The 24,785-nt window shown below is 33.7% G+C and overlaps 1 protein-coding gene across 4 annotated transcripts in view; it reads right to left on the bottom strand.

Annotated features, from left to right (window-relative positions):
• Window positions 1-1,960: 1,960 nt before the first annotated feature.
• LOC106873556 (KICSTOR complex protein SZT2) overlaps window positions 1,961-24,785 on the bottom strand; it is a 188,185-nt gene continuing 165,360 nt past the window's right edge. For 2 of the 4 annotated variants that reach the window (XM_089365841.1, XM_089365842.1), the window contains 8 exons: window positions 23,426-23,639; window positions 22,733-22,866; window positions 20,811-20,840; window positions 10,970-11,433; window positions 9,228-9,357; window positions 7,410-7,610; window positions 6,150-6,218; window positions 1,961-5,120 (listed from right to left, as the gene is read on the bottom strand). In XM_089365841.1, coding sequence (XP_089221967.1) covers window positions 4,977-5,120; window positions 6,150-6,218; window positions 7,410-7,610; window positions 9,228-9,357; window positions 10,970-11,433; window positions 20,811-20,840; window positions 22,733-22,866; window positions 23,426-23,639 — 1,386 coding nt within the window. In that variant the 3' untranslated portion in view covers window positions 1,961-4,976. The remainder of the gene's footprint in view (window positions 5,121-6,149; window positions 6,219-7,409; window positions 7,611-9,227; window positions 9,358-10,969; window positions 11,434-20,810; window positions 20,841-22,732; window positions 22,867-23,425; window positions 23,640-24,785) is intronic. The other 2 variants (XM_089365843.1, XM_089365844.1) reach the window with 1 other exon arrangement.

The raw sequence follows: 24,785 nt of genomic DNA, 5'->3' as shown, positions 1-24,785 counted from the left end.
TCAGAGTTTTGTAGATATATACCTAGGCACTGAGTGTTTTGTGTGGGTGGTAAATAAAATCTGAAAATATTTTCACAATGTAAGACTTGCTTGAGAAACAGCAGAGATGATTTAAGAGAATAGTAAGGGAAACCAAGTATCTATTGAATGATAGAAAATATTTTGTCTACTGAGCTTATTGAAACAATATCACTATTTAAAAGGAAGCCTTCATTTCTAGAAGGAAACAGTGATACTCTAGTTTTAGTTGTAAAGAGGTAAAATAAAGAGCAAATCTGACAAATAAAACAATGAAGGCAGCCAACATCTTTGTCACACTTTCATATGAAAGTGGATATTTACAGTTTGTTAAAAAGATGGGTTTGGTTTTTTTTTGTTTTTTTTTACAGAAAATATTTGCAAACTTGAATTTTTTAAACCATCCTTTAGCAGTTAATATTAAAACAATTAGTGCATTCTTCATATTGAAATTACTTAGATACTCCATGTAACAGAGGAGGCTAAAGCCAGAACGATAGTCAGCGTATTAATCATCTGTTAAGCAAGTGCTTGGATAATGTCATTTCAAAAATAGGAATATAAAGAAGAGGAACTGATCTTTTTAGAGTTGGCATTATTGATAGATTTTGCCTTGTTTTTGCACCCCCATTCTTTTTCTTTCTTTCTTTCGTTTGGTTTAACATAAATCTAATTTATAGCTTTTAAAAATGCCTCTATTATCCATTACCAATGGTTATTTCCATATTTTGTTAGAAAAATATTTGTAACAATCATGCTTAACTGACTTAACTGCCAGAAAATTATTATGATTAAAGAAAAAAACTTGTTCAGGCATGGCCAATATATTTGTGAATTGTTGTCCCCCAAAACTACTACAAAACATTTACATATTTGGCAAGTTTATTTGTTTTTTTGTTTTTCAGTAAAACTTCTGATGTTATCCTGCTTTTATTCCAGTGGTCTTATCAAACACCCATCAATTACACAAACTCTCTTTCCAGTGTATCCATTCACAGCTTGGCAAACTACGCAAACAGGAGATAAGAATTTATATATTTTTTTCCAGATATGCAAAGCAGTACTAATTAGAAGACATTAAACTATGACCCCCTTTAATCAGTAGCTGTGCAATGTAATTATTTGATTGGTCAGCAGTTATTCATTTATATCATGCTAGTTCCTGAAGAAATGTCAGAATGGATAATGAAACCACCATTATGGAATAAAAGAAAACTGTTGAAAGATTTTTACTATTTTCTCACAAGTGTCATGAATCAGATTATCATTGAAAAGTTCTCAACATTGGTTGCAGGCCAAGATTTTGAAGTCGTCATCGCCAACATAAAAAAGATAGAAATATTGCTCCAACTTGTACCAAAGGAAGCAGTAAGAAACACCACTATAATGAAGAAAATAGGTATTTGATATAGCTGACTGTCTTAGAACTACCATTTCCAAGGTTATTTCTATTGATCAAAGACTGAACCTCCATATTCCTCCCTGAGGATTGCAAGGCGCAGCATTGAAATACAATAGCTTAAAAAAACATGTTTCATTAAACGTTCTAAATAGAAATGTAAATATAAAGAAAACATGCAAAGATGATTGAATAAATGTTAATGATGAGATGACAGATGTTTGAAAGGGAGACCTTAATATAAGAAATGTTTTCTCTTTCTCTCTCTATTTCTAAATAATTTATTAATATTTAAAAAACTCGTTTCTAATAGGTAATTCAGAATCTATCAGTTTTACTTGTTGATTATTTATATTTTTATTATCTTTGTATGTTATCATACACTGAACCATTATTTGTGAGCCATATATACAGCTCCAAAACTAATTTAGTGGCATATAACATGAAATCATGAAGCTATAGAAATTTTTTTTACATAATTATGATCATGCAGTGATATGTCGAAGGGAAATTAGATAAAAAGGAGATAATTAAAGGGAGCAATGAAATTTTAGCTTTTTTTACTTGAATATTCACAAAAATCATTACACAGAAAAGTAATAAACAAAAAAAAAAAAAAATTACATTAAATAATTAAAATAAATATTTCACTGAGGTATCAAAAATTGAATGCAAAACATTCAAGTATCAAAAATTGCATGAAATGAGAATGTCCGAGTATGAAAGAGTTGATGGCTTGTTTTAGTTATTGAAACAAAAATGATTTGCTTTCAGAAACTTCAGAACATATAGATTTAGGGACTAAAGATCAAAATATTTTACAATTTCACCAACAGACATCATGTTTAAGCCTATGGGCCAAAACATCTGCAATGAAAAACAATGATCTTTAAATATCATTGAAGCAGTCTCTCTGAGACTACAAGAGCTAGTCACCAGAATTATAGAATTTGATTGGCATTCTGTTCAATCAAACCATGATAAATCTATACATGGCCCAAATTATAGCATATTTGATATTTAAAATAAATATAGTTCTTAAAACCCATACATGCAATAAAAATTGATGAACCACATATATCTTAATGTCATGGAAACCAATTTAATGCAATGTTTTGAATAGAATCAAAAATAAAGCCATCAATTTATCTAGGACATCTTGGAGGTGGGAGGGTCTTTTCTTTTGTTTTTTTTTTTTTGTTGATAGTTTTTCTATTTCATTTGAAACAAAATTCAATTTGTGCAATTTACATAAAAGATTTTGACAATAAAAACAATACTGCTATTCACCGTTGAGTATTGTTTATACAGTGATCGATATTAATTTTAAAAATGTTACTCGAAAATAAGCAAAACAGAAGGAGAGAGATATCTTGGTACTATTTGCCAGGATTTGGCTTTGACACCAAATACAAAGGTGAAAGGAGATTTAGTTTGGATATAAAATTCTCTTCAAAGTATTTTCTTCAAGGCTTATGTAAATCGTCTTGTGACAGCACCTGAGAAAATATTAGAAGAGTAACTAATTAGGATAGAAAATGATGAGGGAACTAAATATACTTGTTTTGCTACACAGGGTAATTTTTTTTTTCCTATTATTTATCTAGCTTTTGTCTTAAGCAAATTTTGGATCTTTTAAGCACCACATACAGCCAGTGTGTTTTTTAACATAAAAGCTGATATCAAACTGCCTGCTTTATTTATTGTTCTTTTGTACATGTGCGAAGACATTTGAGGTTTACTGAAAAATATTCTAAGTATATACAAATAGGTTGTTTTGCGGCACCAATAGAATTTCTTTTATGTTGTTTGTTACAAATATAATTTGGTTGCAATTTTTTTTACCAAACAAATAACCAAATACTCAGAGTTGTAAAATTGTGACTAATTCATTTAAAATTCATGATACCATTCCATAATCTTACAGTAAGTAACACTGTCACTATGTCCAGAACATTAGACTAAAAATTAAGAGACATTTAAAAAATAACTTTTTTTACATTTTTCTTTTTTTGTTTCTTTTTTAATTAAAGGTAAAGAATTATCACAATGTAAAACAAAATAATCTCAAAGATTTCAAGATTTCAAGAAATAAATACTTAAAAAAAAAAAGAAAAAAAAAACGTTAAATTAAAGAAAGAAAAATTTTTTTAAATCTAAATATTTGAGGAAAAATAACAAAAAATAAAAAATTAAGATATTTTGCATACAAATTATTTTCAAATAATAATAATAATATATACATCCAAACATAGATAACAATTTTGTTGTAATTTAAATAAAAAAACAAAAAACATCACTGAGAAATAGAATCACAGACTGCATAGCAAACAGTGTAGTTGCAGAAAAAGTGTGTAAATAGTGAATTTAGCAAAATGTGAAGGTTAACATTGACATTATTGTTTTAATACATGGTTGAGCTTATGGAAAAAACAGTCAGAGATTTTTTATGTAAAAAAACAATTTTTTTTTTTATTGTTTCTCAATAAAAAAAATATTTATTTAACATGAAAATCCATTTGGTTCAAATTTGAATTATGGTGCTGCTGAAACATGAATGTTGGATAAGGACATTCTTGCAGACTGGCATGAAATCCCCAACATTCAGCCAGACTTGGGCAGGTCGTGGTGTTTTGTTTGTATTTATTATAATTTGTTTATTGCTCTGATCAAACATACCAGTGCCATGTCATTTGTCAACTATTGTTCTAGTCAGCTGAACAATGTATATCTTTTATAATACTTTTGATCTTGGCCAGTACATTTAATTAGTCACTAGATGCTACTCTGATGAATAGACCAGTATATGTTGGTACATACCAGCTATGATCAATATATTAGTGTGCATCAGTACATACTGCTCTAATCAATGTATTAGTATATGTTAGTACATACTGCTCTGATGAACACACAAGCATATGTCAGTACAAACTGTTCTGATCAATAGATTAGTGTATGTCAATGTATACACCTGTGATCAATATACACTACCTTATGCTAATACATACTGCTATGACTAATTTATTGCTGTATGTCAGTACATAGTGATGTGATCAATAAATAAGTGTATGTCAGTGTATACTGCAACAGTCAATATATTAGTGTATGTCAGTATATACTGCAGTTGTCAATATATTACTATATGTCAGTACATACTGCTCAGATCACTGTATTGGTATACATCAATGCATACAGCTGTGATTATATACTAGTGTATGTCAGTACATAGTGCTGTGATCCATATAGTAGTGTATATCAGTAAATACTGCAGTGATTAATATGTTAACATGTCAGTATATACTGCAGTGGTCAATATATTAGCATATGCGAATACATACTGCTCTGATCAATAAATAAGCATACAGCTGTGATCAATAGACTAGCCTATATCAGTACAAACTACTATGATCAATATATTAGTGTATGTCAGTACATACTGCTCTGATCAATATAGTAGTGTATGTCAGTACATACTGCTCTGATGAATAGACCATTGCATTTCAGTGCATACTGTTCCTGCCGGAAAAAAATATTTAAAAAAAAAATATATTTCTGCATATTACAGCATGCTGCTCCAGAGATGAAAACAGCAAGCACCGATAAAACTTTCAACAAGATTCTGCACAGCTTCTTGATGTTGTTCATCTTCTTGAGATTGTGAAGGACCAACTGGTCTTGGTTCTCGATTCAAAAGACTCAAATCCTAAATAATATAAAAACAAAAAATAGATATATAAATAAATTAAATAAATAATTTGAACTGAAAATGAAAGGTAACAGTACACAAAAATATCACCAACTAATACCTACATGTTTGAGAAAGGGTGAAATTCAAACTTGGGCACCAAGCCATTAATTGTTAATTAACAAAGTTAACATTTTTGTTAACAATTTAACTTTTTTAAATTAACTTTGGAAATCATTATCAGACTAATTAACTTCCGTTAACTTCATTTGATTTGAAGTTAATGGATTTTATAGTTTTGACACCTTTTAAAGGTGTTTTTAGAGCAAAAACTGATTTTTTGCTATTTTTCTATAATAAAAATTAACGTTAACAGTTTATTGATAACTTCTTAACACCGTAAATACACCAGAGCAAATCCCTAAACCATAGCAACTGGAGGCCAGCAAGTCCAACCCAGGCTTGAATGGAATACAGATGCTAAATGATGATGTATGTAATTATGCAAAAAAAATTTTGTGTAATCATGCCAAAACTAGTAATGTTGATGTGCACTACATCAAACCATAACTTTAGAGTGTAAAAACCTATAAGAACCATTGAGTCAGTTTTGGATGATCTTGATTTGAATTATTATTTGGTACTGCAATTTTTCCACCTAGAGTAATGAAAGATCTTATAGTTGTAGGAACCAACACTGCAAATACACAGATTGAATTGTGTATCCTAACTGTCTTGCTCTATGCCAACATTATTATTATATTTTAATATCCCTCGTCCATGCTCACATGGTTTGGATGGTTTGACAGGAATCAACCAAGCTGAGGAATGCACTGAGCTCCAATGTTTGCTTTGGCATGGCTTCTATAGCTGAATGCCATTCCTAATACCAACCACTTTACAGAGTGTACTGAGTGCTTTTTTCATGGTACCAGCACTAGTGAGGTCTATGTAATAATAAATAAACCAGCTATAAGAAAATGAAGACAAGAGAGATAGGCATGAATTTTGAAGGATGTGAAATGAAATAGTTAATGTTGAACTCACAGCTCTCACCACAGCACTGTTTACAGTTAACTGGATACATGTATCTGAGTAGTCTGGACTGACAATGACCTAATAACAAATATAAAAGAATTATATTATGATACAGTTATAAGACACTTTTCTTTAAAAAATATCCCAACAGATCACCCCAAATCCTATACATGAAGTTGTAATACTTGCTGGGGCAGCCTGCTGGAGCCTAGCAGCAGGTATAAAAAGGAGAATTTGACAAGACAGTCAGTCGGACGCTGACACTTGTTGATGCTGCATCGAAGAGGCCAGGGAATAGAAGAAAGAAGACATGCACCCAACACCAGAGCTGAAGACACCTCCGAAAGAGGGGGCCCCGCCACATCAAAACGGTAGAGGAGTAGGGGCCGAAACCGGACGTGGTTCCTCCTGATGATGTCTTGAGCTAACTGGATCCTATAAAGGAGCTGTTGTGGTAGCAGACCACGAAACATGGTTGAAATTCCTCCTCCTGCAAGATCACTTTAAATATTACATGCTTTAATGTGCTAAAAAAGTTTGTCTGTTTTTAAACTAATTATCCACACCTGAAATTGGGGCTGTCTAATATGCCTGCACTTTTTTTATGCCATCAAATACAGTAATGAAGAAAAATATAATAACAAAACATTGCGATCTAATTGGTGGTGGTGGTGGTGGGAGAGAGATGTATTATAGCAGTGTGTAAAAAAAAAAAAGGATAAAATATACAAGAGACTTTTAGTGGGGTGGTTGCATTGCGTGCAGTGGGGTCACACTGTGCATGTGTGTTTGTGTGTGTGGGGGTGTGTGCATTATAATAAAGATCACATTGTACTCAAGAACATACAGTAACCTACATACATAAATACTGCACACACACACACACACACACACACACACACACGCTGATGTGTGAGGGGGTGCTAAAAAGTTCCTGGCTTTAGGTAAAAAAATATACAGAAGGATCAGTTAATTATGATTTTATTTAACATATTCCTCTCTCAGATTTACATACTTATTGCAGCAGTCCTTCAGTTTTTTGAAGCCCTGTAAAAGAAACCAGAAGGTTGGGCCTCCAGCCAGGCCTTTTGCGATACCCTTAAAGCCTGGAACTTTTCAGCACCCCTTCGTATTATTTATGTATTCATCTCCAATTTTTAAGTTGTGACCACCCCAACTTAGTTGTAGGTATACTAACAAGTACATAAAATACTGAACCACGTGGTTCATGATAATAAAATTTGAGAATATTTCAAAAATCCTACATACTGCACATTGTATTTTGCCATCAGCGTTGACGAAATGTCGAAACTGGTCACCATATCGACTGGGAAGGTAAGTAAGTAATGTATTGAACCAGTTACGACCCATGTTAGTGAAATGTAAAAGTCGTTCATCCAGTTCACTTAAGGATGAAGACTCAACCATGCACATCAGTTCTTCAAATTCAGAATATGTAAGACGAAGAAGCTGAAAGAAATGGTAGAAAATGAAAATTAAAACCGTTTGAAAGACAAAAGCTTGGTCAAAATAGAAAGATGAGTGAAATTTCTTTGTGGTCTTATAAAATACATACACAGAAATTTGCTTATAATTTACACAATCTGATAAATAGGTGATATAAATATATCTTTAAAATAACTGTTGTCTTCTTTTAAAATTCAATTTTGTTTATTCCTTCTCACAGAATCTGATATTTATTTACAACTAAATAGACTAGTATTTACTTCAAACTAAAACACTTGTATACATATGTAAGTGACATTGCAATAACAGAACTATTAAAGAAATAAACATTTTTTATGCCAGGCTAAAAAAAGGTTTGCCATTACGGTATGAACAATAGTGATAATAATGATGATGATGATGGCTGGTGTTAAATAGTTTTGGATAGTCCAAAATCTACAGAGAAAGAGAGAGAGGTACTTAGGTAATATAAATGGCAGAGTCCCCCTGTCTCTCTGAGTTTGTCTATCTTTGAAAGAACGATAGCTGAGCTTACTGGGTTTATCTCCTTTGGTTACACTCTACTAACTGGAGTGTCACTTAACAAGTAATGCCGGGTACATACTTTTGCCATTGTTAATTAAGATAATGTGACATCTATAATTAACGGATAGTGTAACAGTATTACTGTTATTGATAACATATATTTACTAAATATACAAACAAGAAATTTGTTTCCAGTTTTGGTTTAATAAATATTTTTTATTTTGGGGCCCATATTCTCTCTTTTTGCTTGAGGGTTTGCTCTGGCACCCCACCACTACTATCATATCTCCTTCCTAGTTATTCCCATCCACCCTTATATAATGCAGAGTAGTTATGTATCTTTTCTATAGCAAAGACACCTGTACTTATCCCTCTATCATACTTTAACCCCCTAATACTTGGCATAAAACCACTTCTCATAAACGACAACAACCACCGCCGCCACCTAGCTGAGGAGGCTTTTTCCTTTTGCTTCTTCGTTTTTTTTTTCTTTTCCAGTCTTGCAAGCTACTTGACAACCTCATTAGTGCTGGTGGCACAAAAAGAACACCTAGTGCACACTGTAGTGTGGTTGACATCAGGAAGGGCATCCAGTTGTAGAAACCAAGCCAAAACTGACACTGGAGCACAATGCAGCCCTGTTGTTCTGTTACATCATTTCAACTCATGCCAGCAAGGAAAACGGACATTAATTAGTGATGATGTTCATTAGTATCTATTTACCTTGAGATATGCCAAAAAAAGTTAATATAGTTATTGTGCCAATGTAACATTGCCTAAGATGATCTAATATTAACCTAATATAGGCGGCAAGGTGGTAGAATTGTTAGCACACCAGGCAAAATGGTTAACTACATCTTGTCTGTCTTTATGCTCCGTGTTCAAATTCTGCCAGGGTCGACATTACCTTTGGTCTTTTTGGGGTCAATAAAATAAGTATCTGATGATCACTGGAGTCGAGGTAATCGACTTATCGCCTTCTGTGAAACACTACTGTTACTCTCTGCTTCTCATACTATAATGACCAAGAAATGGCAGCTGTTGCAGATATCACAAAATCAATGAATAAGAAAAATGAAAAAAATGTCCACTTACTCCTTCGTCTCCTTCAGATTTCTTCTTCTTCTTCCCATCTTCTTCTTGTCCTCCCTTTAATAGCCGTTCCCACAATATGTCTCGGCGGCATTTGGCCATGCATGACATAACTGTCCTTTCTATCTTTCTCCTGTGAAATAAACAAAAAAAAAAAAAGAATCTCTTCTGGAATTACTTCATCTTTTGTCATTCACTTGTTTCAGTCATTAGACTGTGGCTATGCTGGGGTACCACCTTGAAGAATTTTTAGCTGAATGAGTCAACCCCAGTACTTTTTTTTTCTTTTTCAAGTCTGGTACTTATTCTATTGGTCTCTTGCACTGAACCGCTAAGTTACAGGGATGTAAACACACCAACACTGGTTATCAAGTGTTGGTGGAGTACAAACGCAGACAGAAAGACACAAGCCCACACGACAGGCTTGTTTCAGTTTCTGTCAGTCAAATCCACTCACAAGGCATTGGTTATCCTGAGGCCATAACAGAAGATGCTAGGCCAAAGTACCATGCAGTGGGACCGAGCCAAAATCACGTGGTTGGGAAGCAAGCTTCTTACCACATGGTCACACCAGCACCTACTTCAGGAAATTTAATAAATCACTGTGTTTACAATGTTTCTGGTACATGATATACATATATAGATAAGATATTTACATCTGTCAAAACATACAATGTTGGTTAGAAATCTACAGACATACTCTCGTAGTACAGTAAAGCATTGAGAACCCAACATGAAAATCTTAATGGTATATATCTGAAAATAAACTTGCAAATATGCTTCATTCATTACTATGCTCTCTTTCATTTTTTATTTGTTTCAGCCATTGAACTGTGGCCATGCCAGGGCACTGCTATGAAGGGTTTGAATCGAGAGATCAACCCCAGTACTTTAACAGTGGTACCTATTCTGTTAGTCTCTTTGGCTGAACTGCTAAGCTATGGGGATGTCATAAAAAAGACAATAAAGATTATGAAGACCATCAAGTTGATAACAAAAGAGACAATACCAAGTTTAACTCTTTAGCATTTAAACTGGTCATAATTGGCTAAAATATTTTACCTATTTTATGTTCAGACTGGCTAGGTCTGGCCTCTCACACCTACCCTACAATGCCAATCCAAAAATAAAGAATCACATCAGCAAAATCTGAAAGCTATGAAATAATGCATGACTAATTCAAAATAATGTGAATAAATAAGCATCGCATTTCACAGAGCAATATGAATGCTAAAGGGTTAATGACAGTGACTATTGGTAATAAAGATGATAGAAATAGTACTCAATACCTTTTAGATAATATTTTCCCTATGTCTGGATACGTTTTCACAGAGGATCAAAAATGACTATAACACACATTTACAACTATTGTACAGCATGAAGGCAAGGAAACACAGATGCATGCACACACGTGCGTGTGCGATAGGTATCTTTCAGCTTCCATCTAGCAAATATACTCATAAAGCTATGGTCAAACCAAGGTTCTAGTAGGAGACACTTGCCCAAGATGCCACACCACACAGTGGGACCAAGTCTGAAACCATGAGGCTGGGAAGCAGCTTCTTAATCTCACAGCCATGCTTGTTGATTAAAAAGAGAAAGGATTTTTTGACAGTCTTTAAGATATTGAATTCAAGACCTTGAAATACTGAATGTTTTGCATGCATTTGTGGAAGCTTTCTTTTAGCATTGAACTGGATGTCTTTTTTTTTAGTTGATAGGAACAGAAACTTTACTCTACTTACTTGGCTGCATCTACTTCTCGTGTAACCAAACGATGGAATGGAGAAAGGCCACGTGTCTTATTGGTAGTTTCAGACCTGACGCCAATATGCTGTTTAACTGGCACATAGACCTGATCAAATTCTTCTTCAACACCCGGCGACGTTGATGCACTGGTAGCACGAAGAGCCCCGCCCAGCTTCTGCACAAAACTCTGTGTGGGCAGCAGCTCACATTTGCTGGTGAGGACAAGGAAGAACTCCAGTTGAAGTACAGTGTTGTCTTTGCTGGAATTCTGTCCCACTGCCCCTGTACTGCTCCCAGTACTGCTGCTTCCACTACCACCCAAGGTGTCCAACTTCACAACGACGCCAACGTTGTATTCATCGTTGTTCTGTCCCCCTGTGTTGTCATTATTGCCGCCAGATGTTCGAGAATGTCGATGCAGCACCAAAGCATACTCTTTTTCCTGGACCAATCCTAGATCCTGAAAGGCACAGAAAGCAAGTATATTAATGTAATCCGATTCATATTCTTTAATCAAAGACAGAAGAAAATATCAAATCTAGATAAAAAAAGAAGAGAAATTCTTTTTAAGTTTTCTGGCATTTTCACATCGATTTGTGCAGATAATGCCAAGCTGAAGAGAAAAATAACTGTTTAACTGAAAGTTTGAAGAAAAAAAAATAAAGAACTTACATTAACATAATAATAATAATAATGATGATAATAATAATAATAATAATAATAATAATAATAATAATCCTTTCTACTATAGGCACAAGACCTGAAATTTGCAGGAGGGAGATGGTCAATTACATCAGCCCCAGTACTCAGCAGGCACTTTTTTTATCAACCTCGAAAGGATGAAAGGCAAAGTCGGCCTCAACGGAATTTGAACTCAGAATGTAAAGATGGATGAAATGCTGCTAAGCATTTTGCCCAGCATGCTAATGATTCTGCCACTTCACCGCCTTAATAACAGCAACAGCAATTCTTTCTGCTATAAGCACAAAGCCTGGAATTTGGGGTGGTTGGGGCTAGTTGATTACATCAATTTCAGTGCTCGGCCCAAAAGGATGAAAAATGAAATTTACTTTGGTGGAATTTGAACTCAGAATGTAAAGATGGAAGAAATACTGCTAAGCATTTTCTCTGGCATGCTAACAATTCTGCCAGCTCACCACCATTTGTTTATTGTATAAGATCATATAATATAATCTAACATGGAATCGAAGATATTAGTCTAGAAACACACAGACACACAGTCATCTATTCAAAATGCCTAGAGAGGATATTCGTTTCAGTTTTTAATGAGGAATCACAGCTTTTTTCAATTATTACTCAAAATGTATCATGGAAGAAGGGTATGCTTCCAACAAGTAGCACCAGCAGCAATTCAGTCTTTGACTCCCAGTCACACCTTATTTTCTTGCTCTTACAGTATTGTCCTTGTTCTCCTTAAAAGGACAAGCATGATGAGCACACATCACATTTATTTTCATTGCAAATTTTAAACTTCACATCTACCTGTAGAAGGCAACAAGAAAGAAACCAGTATAGTGTACCTTCACAATGACAGTGTGATGTGACAAAGTCATAGCAAAGTAGCTCTCAAAGATAGGTGACTTGCATATATCAGTTGTAATGTTGTGGCATTTCCTTAACTTTTAATTATCTTATATTGTGTGCATTAGTTTCTATATGAGAAATTTGAAAGGGAAATTTTTCTTTGCTTTAAAGCATAAAACAAGGATTATATAAAAACATGCTCTTCTTAATGTGTGACTTCAAATTGGATACAATTAAGTTAATTCTGACGAAAAAATATTAAATTTTAGAATATATACTATGAGAAATATATTATTGAAAGCATAACATATGAAGTGAGGATTCATAAAATAAAAATTAAAATAAATGAAATAAGGTTAATTTCAACTAAAATATAAACTTATGACATATACATGTAACTTGTGTATCATACTTAAAACAGATAAATTGTTGAAAGCCAGTTAAACAGCAATATTTATCTTGAGATAACATTTTTTAGAGATTTTATATATATATATAGTGCAGGGGTGGCTGCATGGTAGGAAGCTTGCTTCCCAACCACATGGTTCAGAGTTCAGTCCCACTGTGTGGCACCTTGGGCAAGTGTCTTCTACTATAGCCTTGGACCAACCAAGCCTTGTCAGCGGATTTGGTAGACAGAAACTGAAAGAAGCCCATCATATATATATATATATATATATATATATGTATGTATGTATGTATATTGTACTAGTGTTGCGTAAATGCACCCATGCTGGTGCTGCATAAGCACACACATGCCGGTGCTGCATAAAAGCACACATGCCGGTGCTGCATAAATAGCACCCACCACACTCTGTTAAGTGGTTGACATTACAACGGTCATCAACCCATAGAAACCATGCCACAACAGACAATTGGAGTCTGGCCAGCTCCATGTCAAACTGTCCAACCCATGCTGGCATGGAAAGCGGACATTAAACAATGATGAATGTCATGTGCTGTTGATACAAAGTAATCAGAAAATAAGTGAAGAAGAATTTTCAAATAAGAAAAAGAGATTATTTTCATTAATTGTCATAGAATATACACTGAAAATAATAAAATAAGAGAATATTTCAAAATTTTACGACACATTTTATTGTTACAAATGCGGAAAATATTCCTTATAAAATTACACCCCACCTGCTCTTTCAATCACAAAATATCAAAAATACAAAATAGTGATATGTACATACATATTTATGTATGTATGTGTGTGTATACATATATATATATATATATATATATATATATATATACACACATATATATATACAGATACACAAAATCATAAAGCCAGGAGGTATGCAAGGTGAATATATATTTATTTAAACCACATGATTTCCATAGGGTTACAGCTGTTTCACAACCTCATTCACATAGTATTAATTTTTGTATGAAAGAAGTTATGCACACATGTTTGCATTAATAAGTATGCTTGCATTATACAATTGTATATTTAAATGAATGCAAATAAAGACTGCTAGCTCATCAGATCACTGGAACATCATGATTACACCCGAAACTCATAGATATATGTCCATGTTCTTAATTATAAAACAAACAAACATATATATATATATATATATATATATATATATATATATATATATATATATATATATATATATATACATATACATAACAAATGTCATGGTAATTAACAAATAGCTAATATAATAGTGTTTATAAGAATAAAGACTGCTAAGTAAAATAGTATTAAGATGATTGCATTAAAGCATAAAGAGAAAAAGAATAAAAAGAAACTAAAGAAATGGGAAAACAGCAGACCAAGGTAAGCTAGGAAGCAATAATTATTGTAGTAATATATTGTGGTATGACATGAATTATGGCCAAGTAACTGAGAGATACAGAAGCATTGTTTAATGAATAAACACAGGATTGGAAGAAAGTAAAAAAACAAGAATATTAAATGGAATAAAGACAAGAATTAGTGTGGAATTATTATAGACTATAATGCAGAAAATGGATCAAGAAAGTAGCACTAGATGGATTATTTATTACTCAAAAAGACAGTTATTTTACTGTTAAAAAAATTAGTAAAGATTATTTTTGATAATTAGAAAAGTGAGAAAATGAAAGTTATATTAAAGATGGCCTTGGCTGTGACACTTAGAATAAGTGTATTCTCTGATCTTCTGGTAGTTTTGAATTATCAGTTGAATTATCTTATTTATACAAGTTTGACAAAACCTCACAGAAACAGGATTAGATTCTATGAACATCCTAATGTTGTCATTTAATCCTATAGCATTCAGATTACCCTATGAAATGTAATGCTTATTTATTCATATTGTTTTGAATTAAACATGCATTATCTCATGGGTTTGCGAATTCAATGACGTGATTGCTGATTTTTAGAATGACATTGTACGACAGGTGTAAGAAGCCAGGTCTGGATGGTTTGAACATAAAAACATAAAACAGCTAAAATATTTAGGCCAGATACAGTTGATTTAAATGCTAAAGGTTAATGTTCACCTGAATTGACATCATTTTACAGTAACTCAGCCATTAGGATGGCTTTCTGTTTAACTTTCTATTTACTTAACGGCATCCTAATTTGGCAACCTAACATTTTTAATTCAGTATCTATCACATTTTAATCAGCAAATAATAAAAAAACACAGTCCAAGTAGTCTAGCAGCGGTCAGCATTGGTGAAAATTATTCAGTAAAATTTGAAGAAGACCTTTATTCAGGATGTTGGTACCTGTGTCTCCTGCATAACTAAAAAACTAATCAGGATTTGTGCATATCTTAATCAACTTGCTTCCGTTATTCATCAATGTTTTATGCAACAGCCTCGCCAATGCTTTCATCTTCCATACTTTAACCTCAACTACTCACATAAACACCCAGAACTATCAGTACATTTCACATCATCACCATCATCATTAGCCAAAAACTTATGTCATAAAAGATAATAATCAACTGATGTCTGTATCCAATTCCTTAACAGAATGATGTTTGGTAAAATAAGATTCTTAAAATATATCTGTTGCCATGACCTTCTTAGTGATTACCGAATCACTTTATTATAAAAATTATTGAAGTTCAGGTTTGGAGAAGAGTGTCAAATCATCTGAAATGAACATATCTTAGCAAGGGAAATCCATGACATGGTATAATATAATTTGGATTTAGCTAGCCTTGTCTTTGAAATTAGGAACTACTGAAGTGAAGTGATCTAACAAACAGAAAAAGAGAGCTAATTCTAAGGCCTTTAGAATAAAGAAAATAACAGAAAAAAATAATAATAAAATGCAAAATAAAAATAATATATTTTGCCAAATAATAATAATATAGAATCCTAATGCAGAGTGAGGTGCTTACATGCATAGCTAAACATTTAGAAACTCAATCATGCACTCCTTATCACATAGAATAAAACATGCATAGATAGATCACATGTACATTTGCAGAAAATATTTGTGTCCATTCACTCAAGTATACTAAGCTATTAATAGTAATAGTAAAACATCCAGACATAAACAAATTTGATAAGAAGAGAATATGTTCAACTCTCTTTCATACCAACCACCTGAAACCACCTCTGGTTCTATGATATTAATACTCGCATTTTAAAATATTCCTAACCAAAAGTAAAACCTCCTGTTATTGTCTTGTATAAGGAACATTTGTTGAGCTGTGTTCCAAAACACCATTTTTATATTGCTGATTCTTGATTACTTTCGACTTAATTGAAACAGACATTGAATAACACGACAGAAAAATGTTAAGTGTAAAATATGATATATATATTGTTTCAAATTTTCTAAATTTTGCTTTTGTTTTATTTTCTTTTTACAAAAATATAATCATTAATATGTAACATGTCTTTTTTTTCTCACAGTTAGATTACTTTCAACATCCAAATTGATGATAGAAAACCAATCACAGCAGAGATATTTTCATGTAGATTTATATTATATTTATCACCCTCATCAATTTTAATGAGCCACTACAGGTTTCTTCTCTACTTAGTGTAACAGAAACAAGATCTTTATGTCCCGAGTTCAAAATCGGCTGGAATCAATATTTAAAAATTTTTTTATGTCCCATTAGGATTAAGAAAGTAATTAAACATAAGCAATATGCTAGAGTTGGTTCACTCAATTTTACTTAACCTTTTACAAATTTCTAGTAACATGCCAACATTAAAAATCACATTTTAAACCACAGCAGCTCTGCTTGAGTAGTATATATATATATATATATATATATATATATATATATATATATATATATAGTTGCTATACATGAATATACAAGCAGCTATGTATGAAAAAAAATCTCACTTACACCCCCATCAAAAAAAGCATATTTAATTGTGTTTATTGAAATAAAATAATTTTTTCCATAGATTTTTTACAGCTAAGACATCAGTTAGTTTAGACAATTCATGCATCTCAAATCTCAAAGCTTTCTTTCTTATATATTTCTTCTTATTAATTAATTGTCTTTTTTTTCATTCTATGAAACATTCTAGTATTAAAGAAAGCCTGAGGAGATTCGAATATGTCAAGAATGTGACAAAACAAATCTTAAGATTCAGTCTTTAATGCCACCAGAATTCTAATAATATGGTAAAATAGCATGAAATATATAGCTGATGAACTGCAATAATAAAGAATATATAGAATACACGATCTATGAAGACAATAGCATGATGGATAAGTAGTCTATGAGGACTAATACTATAGAATATATAGTATAGGTGGAGTATATAGTAAAAGAAACCTATTAACATTGACAGTACAGGATATATTGTAAAAGTGCTCTATAAAGAACAGTAGTATAGAGCATACAGTAAACAAGATATATGGAAACTAATAATATAAATTAATACTGTATATGTGATCTATGAAGAATAATAATGTAGAGTAATATAGTATGAAGACCAATAGTGAATAACGTAAAAGTGGTTCTATGAAGGCCAATAGTAAAAAGAATAGAGCTGTAATGGAAAGTAAACTGTAGACAGACAGCAAAGAAAACTGAAATAAAGCTGTGAACTTAGGAATTAAGCTTTTATAAAATAATCTGATAGGGTTGAGTTACCTCTATAGAAGAAGCTCTGTGTGTGTGTGTGTGTGTGTGTGTGTGTGTGTGTGTGTGTGTGTGTGTGTGGTATAGTTTTGATACTGTGTGTATGTTTGAATGTGAGAACTAGTGTAGTGGAAATAAGTGTGTGAATGTCGCTGTAATATTGGTGTGCATGTATGGGTTGAAGGAGATTTGAGTTTTGTACTTCTTCGAAATTAATAAATATCTCTCTTGAAAAAAACATCTGAAAACATCTAGACAGCAGTTTGTATATGATATATATGAGACACTTGCCCAAAATGCCATGCAATGGGACTGAACCCGAAATCAAATGATTGGTAAGCAAACTAGCCATTTAAACATATCCATATGTGTGTGTGTGTGTGTGTGTGTGTGTGTGCATGTGTGGTTGAACACTCCACATACACATGTACCCTTAATGCAGTTCTCAAGGAGATTCAGTATGACACACCCAATGTAACAAGGCTGGCCCAATGAAATACAGGTACAACTTATTTTTACCAGCTGAGTGGACTGGAGCAATGTGAAATAAAGTGTCCTGATATATACCTATATATATATATATAAGAGTGTATAAAATATTTTTATACACAGAGAGGAGACTTTTGACAGGACTCCTTACATGCTAGAAAGGGCAGTCAAACCCCAAACTACGAAAAAAAAAATTCATGAGGCATGCTGTTATAACACTAGACTGAATGAAAAATGAATTAGTTAACCCGAACTCGAGTTTCACTATTAATTGCCAAACATACTAATTTGGAATCTAGATCATCAGCGTGATCACTAATTTATGAATAATTATGTCGTTGCAAATACGTACTGAAAACGTGCGTGCAAGACAGCTACATCTTTATCCATTATGGATTTGAACTTAGTTCACGAGCGTAAACATATAGTTCAGCAGTAAATAAACAAATTTAAAACTGTGTCCCATATAGCCTCAGAATTATAAATATTACTATCGTAGATATGAGAGTAATAAAACTTTTATTTTTGCATGCTAACCACTGGTAATTAATCATTTTATTACCCTCATATTTATTATATATATATATATATATACTGTGATGCTAAAACCCGTTCCTTGGATAGAAGCTTTTTGCATTCAGCTATTAATATAGGTAAGAAGCTTCTGGAATTTGTGTACTAATATGCACAAATAACTCATGTCATATTTACCTTTGACAATACAGTGACCCTGGGATTGGTCCACTGGTTCTGTCTATCAAGTGTTTGTGTGTCACAATATAACATGTACGTGTGCTGTATCATGATATTGCTTTTTTTAAAACTTAAGAGAAGGGCTGCATTCATAACTCTTTTATTTTTCTCCAAGGCCTCCAAGGCTTGTGACGGGAAGGGAGGAAGGTATCCTTAGACCAGAGAACTAGTGTGAATGTTTGTAACAGAGTGGACTCTGCTAAAGCCACCCAAGGACCTGACAGCGATGTTAAACTGGGCAATGCATTATGTTTACTGCCCAAGTAGCTAACACTGTGTAACAGTATAGTGTGTCATATTTATCAAAATAATGCCCATGTCACAATTTAGTAACGATATAGCACATATCTGTTTGTCACAATATAGTGATTGGTAACATATCAAAATATAACAGGAGCCAATGTGTCATGATAAGTATGAGCCAATGTAAAGCAAGAATCAATGTGTCACAATATATCATAACGTAGCTCAAGCCATAGTCAGTAGAAGCAGCAGCATTGTCACCATCTAATATCGGCTTCCATGCTGGCATAGTTGGATGATTTAGCTGCATCTTGCTGAGTCACTTACAGGGGCCTAAAGAGGCCTTTATAAGTGAAGCAGTGCATGATAATTTTTAGGTTGGGAGTGATGAGAGAGAGAGAGAGTAAGTAAAATGAAAAGAAGAGTTATAGTTGCAATTGGGTGATGATGGGGAGAGTAATAGAGTAATAGATCATTTAACGTCCATTTTCCATGCTGGCATGGGTTGGATGGTTTGACAGGACCTGGCAAGCCGGAAAGTTGCCAAGTTCCATAGTCTGCTTTGGTATAGTGTTTATGGCTGGATGCCCTTCTTAACGCCAACCACTTTACAGGTGCCTGTTATGTGGCACCATCACAAGTGCTTTTTTACATGGAACCAGCATGGGTGCTTATGTGGCACAAGCAAGGATACTTTTTGTGACACCAGCATGGGTGCTTCTTATGTGGCACCAGCATGGGTGCTTCGTATGTGGCACCAGCATGGGTGTTTCTTATGTGGCACCAGCAGCATGGGTGCTTCCGATGTGGCATCAGCATGGGTGCTTATTATGTGGAACCAGCACAGGTGCTTTTTAGGTGGGACCAGCACTAATTGGCAGCAGTAGGTAGTATGGCAGGGAACAAGGGACGGAGAAGGGATAGTGTTAGGAGTTATTGAAAAGAAGTGGGAAAAACATCATTGTGTCATAATACAGTATATGTCACAGTACAATATGTGACACAATAACAGTTTGTGTGAGTGTGTCATCCACCACAAGGTCCAGTCCTTGTTGGAGTGTGGTGGTTTGCATGCCTTAATGACCCTGAGAGCTATGTCAACAGAACACAAGCTCCTGGTAGGGCCACCCATGCTGGACAGGTCAAACGAGAGAGATCAAAATAATACAGACCGCTTCTTTCCAGAAGTAAAATTGGGTTTGCATAGAGCAACAAAAAAAAACGTTAAAGTTACGGAAGCATTGATAACAATGCAAAATTAACAAGACCCAGGAGAAGATGGAATAGGCCTTCTGTCAGAGAAACACATGACATGGTACAGAAACCAAGATCCTGCATTACATGTCAGGCCAAAAGGGAGGTGGAAGAGAGGATACCCTAAAAATAGCTGGAGGCAGGATTGAGGTAGAGCTGAAAAAGTAGGGATACAACTGCAAAGACGGAATAAACAGCCCAGAGTTGAGAACAGTGGAGAAAGGCCTATGCCCCATAAAGAGTGAAAGGCTTAGTCTTAACTAATACAAGAGGGTCAATAAGCTGAGATACATATATAACATGTGTATTGTTATATAGAAATGGTTGGTATATTATGACATTGTGTGTATATGTGTCTGTGTATGTCAGAAAATGATACTGCGTGTGTGTGTGTGTGTGTGTGTGTTTGTGCGTGTGTGTGTGTGTGTGTGTGTGTGTGTGTGTGTGTGTGTGTCTCAGGGAGTGGGGGAGGGACTCTTACCTTTTTCCAATTCCAGTAATCAAACCGTAGCTGAAACAAACAAAACATCAACAAAACTAAGTCAATACAATGCAATATAGTATAATATAGTTTACACTGGCACTGAACTAAGGCCAATCCACTTGAACCAGTGTCAGGAACTGGACCCTGCACACAGATTATAAAAAAAAAAACATTGTCACCAAATGTATATGTGTGTGAGGCACTAAAAAGGAACTTACAAAGGTTCCTTAGAAGACACATTTGTTATACAAGACAAATGAAAAGCAAAGAGAAGACACAAGTGACTAGGGAACCCAAACTGTCTTTGTAAAACAGTGACATTTAAACAAATGAGGCAGAAAAAGAAAAAAAAAATCATTTCTTAGGTGTGTTGTGTTGCTTAAAAATTTGCAACAAGCTTAATTCAGATGAATTCAATTTCCAAGAAACAACACTATGGATGGTGCAAATGAAGAATGATGTTAATATAGAGGCCGGTACTGATAATAGTATAAGCTAAGAGAGACGCTTACATGAAGTTTATCTAATTCTCGTACATGAACAGACCAACACTGACAAATGATAACAGGTTTTGGTAGACAGTGCAAACTACTGCACAAGAAAATAATAAAACCTTTGATAATTTAGATTGAGGAAGATATATTCAAAAAAGAAAAAAAAAATGAAAAGGAAAGATTTCAGTCATATTTTGTTTATGGAATATCACTTCAAGGTATTTGTACTGTGAATTATCAAGTTAATATGTAGTTTACACTCCTACAAATGCTTCAGGTTTGATTTCAGTTATAAAATATGAAATTCAGAAAACAATTCTTTCACAATTGAAAAGAAAAAGTTTGAATTATATTTTAGTTTGTCAAAGCATCATACAATTATCAACATCACCATCCAAGTCTATGAGAAAACCTCTTATAAGGTTGCTAGATCTGATAAAATAGCATTGAAAATTTCCCTTAAACTTTACCCAACTTTTCTAAACAAAAGGACACATCATACTGTGTGTATGCATATATATATATATATATATATATATATATATATATATATATATACAATTGCAGCATGGAAGGTGTTTATAGGCCATTTAAGAAACACAAAAAAATTCTGTGCAGCACAGAATTTTGTCAGTGAACAGGTCAGAGTCTCAAAGCGACGAAAATATTTTGGCAAATTAAATTTAAATGTTGAAGTAAATCTAACGGTTTTTGTGTGTTTCTTAAATAGCTTATAAACACCTTCTACGCTGCAATTGTTTTCATTCCAACACATGATCTCAGATCAGGTCACTTGCTATGCAAGTACATCTCCGTAATATATATATGTGTGTGTGTGTGTGTGTGTGTTTGTGTGTGTGTGTGTGTGTGTGTAAGAACATTGATGACAAAGGAAGAAAATTAGTTATCTTATGAACTTTATTAGTTGACTGCTATTTCCACTACTCATAGTTCAGTAAAAAAATTAAGGTAAAGTTTGCTTCTCGAGTCAAGCTGACTCATAAGGGCTGGTTTCCCAGTTTCCATGGCATATATATTCCCCACTTGGAAGGGACGCTGGCTATTGCAGGATTACTCATATTATAGTAGAAACAGCAGCATGCTAATAAAGCTCATTAAGATAATCATTTTATTCCTTTGTCATCTCTGTCTTTATTACAACTCTGTACTCCGACCAACACTTCACTCAGAAGCGTATGTATATAGAGGTGAAGAGTTAAACTTGTCTTTGTATGGTCTGATGAGCTGTCCACAAGGCTGTGGCTTTCATGACCAGACTTGAACCTTAGTGATTTAACACACACACACACACACACGATCAATTAGTTAAATAAAAGACAAGGTTATATTTGAATAGAACAATAGATGTGTGATGAAATGTATCAAGAGAATAAGAAACAAAGATGGAAATATTGAATTCCTTACTAGATCTAGTTCTGAATCAGTGTGAGCAGCTGCCTGCTGTTGAATGACTGTGAAATCATGCAGGTTTGGATGTTTGAGGATATAGTCATACAGTTGGCCACTTGGACAAGTCAAATTTGTCAGTTGGATACGGGCTGTAGAGACAGGAAAAAGAAAAAGTGTCAGAAACAAATTGAAAAGCAAAAACAGAATGATGCAATAAGTATTATTGTATCATTTATATAAGTATTCTTGGTTACATTAATACAACACAGAGGGTATTGCAGCTATGAGTCTGACATCAGTATAAGTGTAATTTTGGAAGGGAGGCCTTGCAAGTCTACCAGATAGATAGAAAAGCATTGTAGAAAATGAAGGAGAGTATATTTCAGATTAAAAAAGAACTTTGCCTTAATTTTGAAAAATAAAAGTAGTATAAAAAAACGCATTTTTTATGGGATGACCCAATACATACATACTTGATGAACAAAATAATAATAACGTAATATAAATAAAATGTCGAATGTTTTGGTTCATGACTTTTGGCCCACCCTGTATGTATGTGTGTGTGTGTGTATGTGTTTGTGTATACATATTTGTTTAATGCACTATTTATGATAAAAGCAGAAAAGAGCACGGAAGTTTGAGTAAGAAAGAAAGAGGTAAGAGTGAAAGAGATATTTGTAAATCCAAAATTGTAGATGTTAAACAAACCTCTGTGAACATAATTTCTTGAGAAGTTGGGAGGTGTTGGATAGACTTCAAGAAAATCCAATAGGAAGTTAGTAAGATGATAATCTTTAAGGAAAATATCTTGCACTCCAGCTATATGAGACATGATGCACTGCAGATGAAAGTCATGTGCAAAGGAATGCACATGGGTTAAGGCTCGGTAAGTGTCGCATTCATCCACAAAGTAGAGACGCAACTGTAAAAAAAACGTACAAACAAATAAATAATGATAATGATAATATTAATAATTGTTTCAGATTTTGGTGCAGGGTCAGCTGATCTTCAGGGGGAGGGGAAGTTAATTACATCATTCTCAGGACTCCCTCGATACTTATTTTATCAACCCAGAAAGGATGAAAGGCAAAGTCTCAGAAGAAATGCTGCTAAGCATCTTGCCTGGCGTGCTAATGGTTCTACTAGTTCTCTGTCTTAATAACAACAAGTTACAACCAGCAGCAGCAGCAACAATAACAATAATAATTGTATTAGATTTAGGTAAAAGACCAGTAATTTTAAAAGGAAGATGTTAGCCGGGGTGAAACTGGTAAATTATTTTATCGACCCCCATCAGGAAGTAAGACAAAGCTGATCTCATCATGTTACAGAATCTCAAATTATGGCAAGATTTTTCAGAAACACAATGTTTCTGTAATGTAGAAAGGGTTGTTAGTATTTTAACACCAAAAAATTTGTTTATTTTCATACTCTGGCTACAGGGTGAAAGACAAGCTGATCCCATAAAGTTTTGAAATCAGAAGGCAGAGCTGGAAGAAATACCACAGGACATTTCTCTGATGATCCTACCAATAATGTGGAATTCTGTAACACAACATGTATTTTCCATTGACTGCCATGTTACATGGAGCTAAATGGAAAATATACTTCATGCAACAGAATCTCAAATTATGGCAAGATTTTTCAGAAATACAATGTTTCTGCAATGTGGAATGGGTTGTTAGTATTTTAACAAAAATAATTTATTTTCATTTTGGGGCTACTTGGAAATATATATATTCACCATCTACCACTTTACTTTCGCATTTTCATAAACTGACCTAACCCATTCACCCTATCCACTCCTCTGGACCATTTCTCTAATGTTCACCTTTCTGTAACTTGAGGGTATGCCTTCATACTTCTTCACTGTCTTCTCTCCTTTTCCAGTTGGGGTAGCCATGTATCTCCTCTACTGGACGACACCTGTTTCTGTCCCTCTATCATTCTTTAACCTCTCATCACTTGGCACGAAGCCACATCCTTCAATTCTACACCCTACCTCACTCGAGAGGTCTTGTCTTGCAAATTGCTTGATGACTTCACTGGTGCCAATGCCATGTAAAAA

This window comes from Octopus bimaculoides, chromosome 18, assembly GCF_046866305.1.
Source record: "Octopus bimaculoides isolate indiv1 chromosome 18, ASM4686630v1, whole genome shotgun sequence".
Classification (NCBI taxonomy): Eukaryota; Metazoa; Mollusca; class Cephalopoda; order Octopoda; family Octopodidae; genus Octopus; species Octopus bimaculoides.
This window is presented reverse-complemented; position numbering and strand designations above follow the sequence as displayed.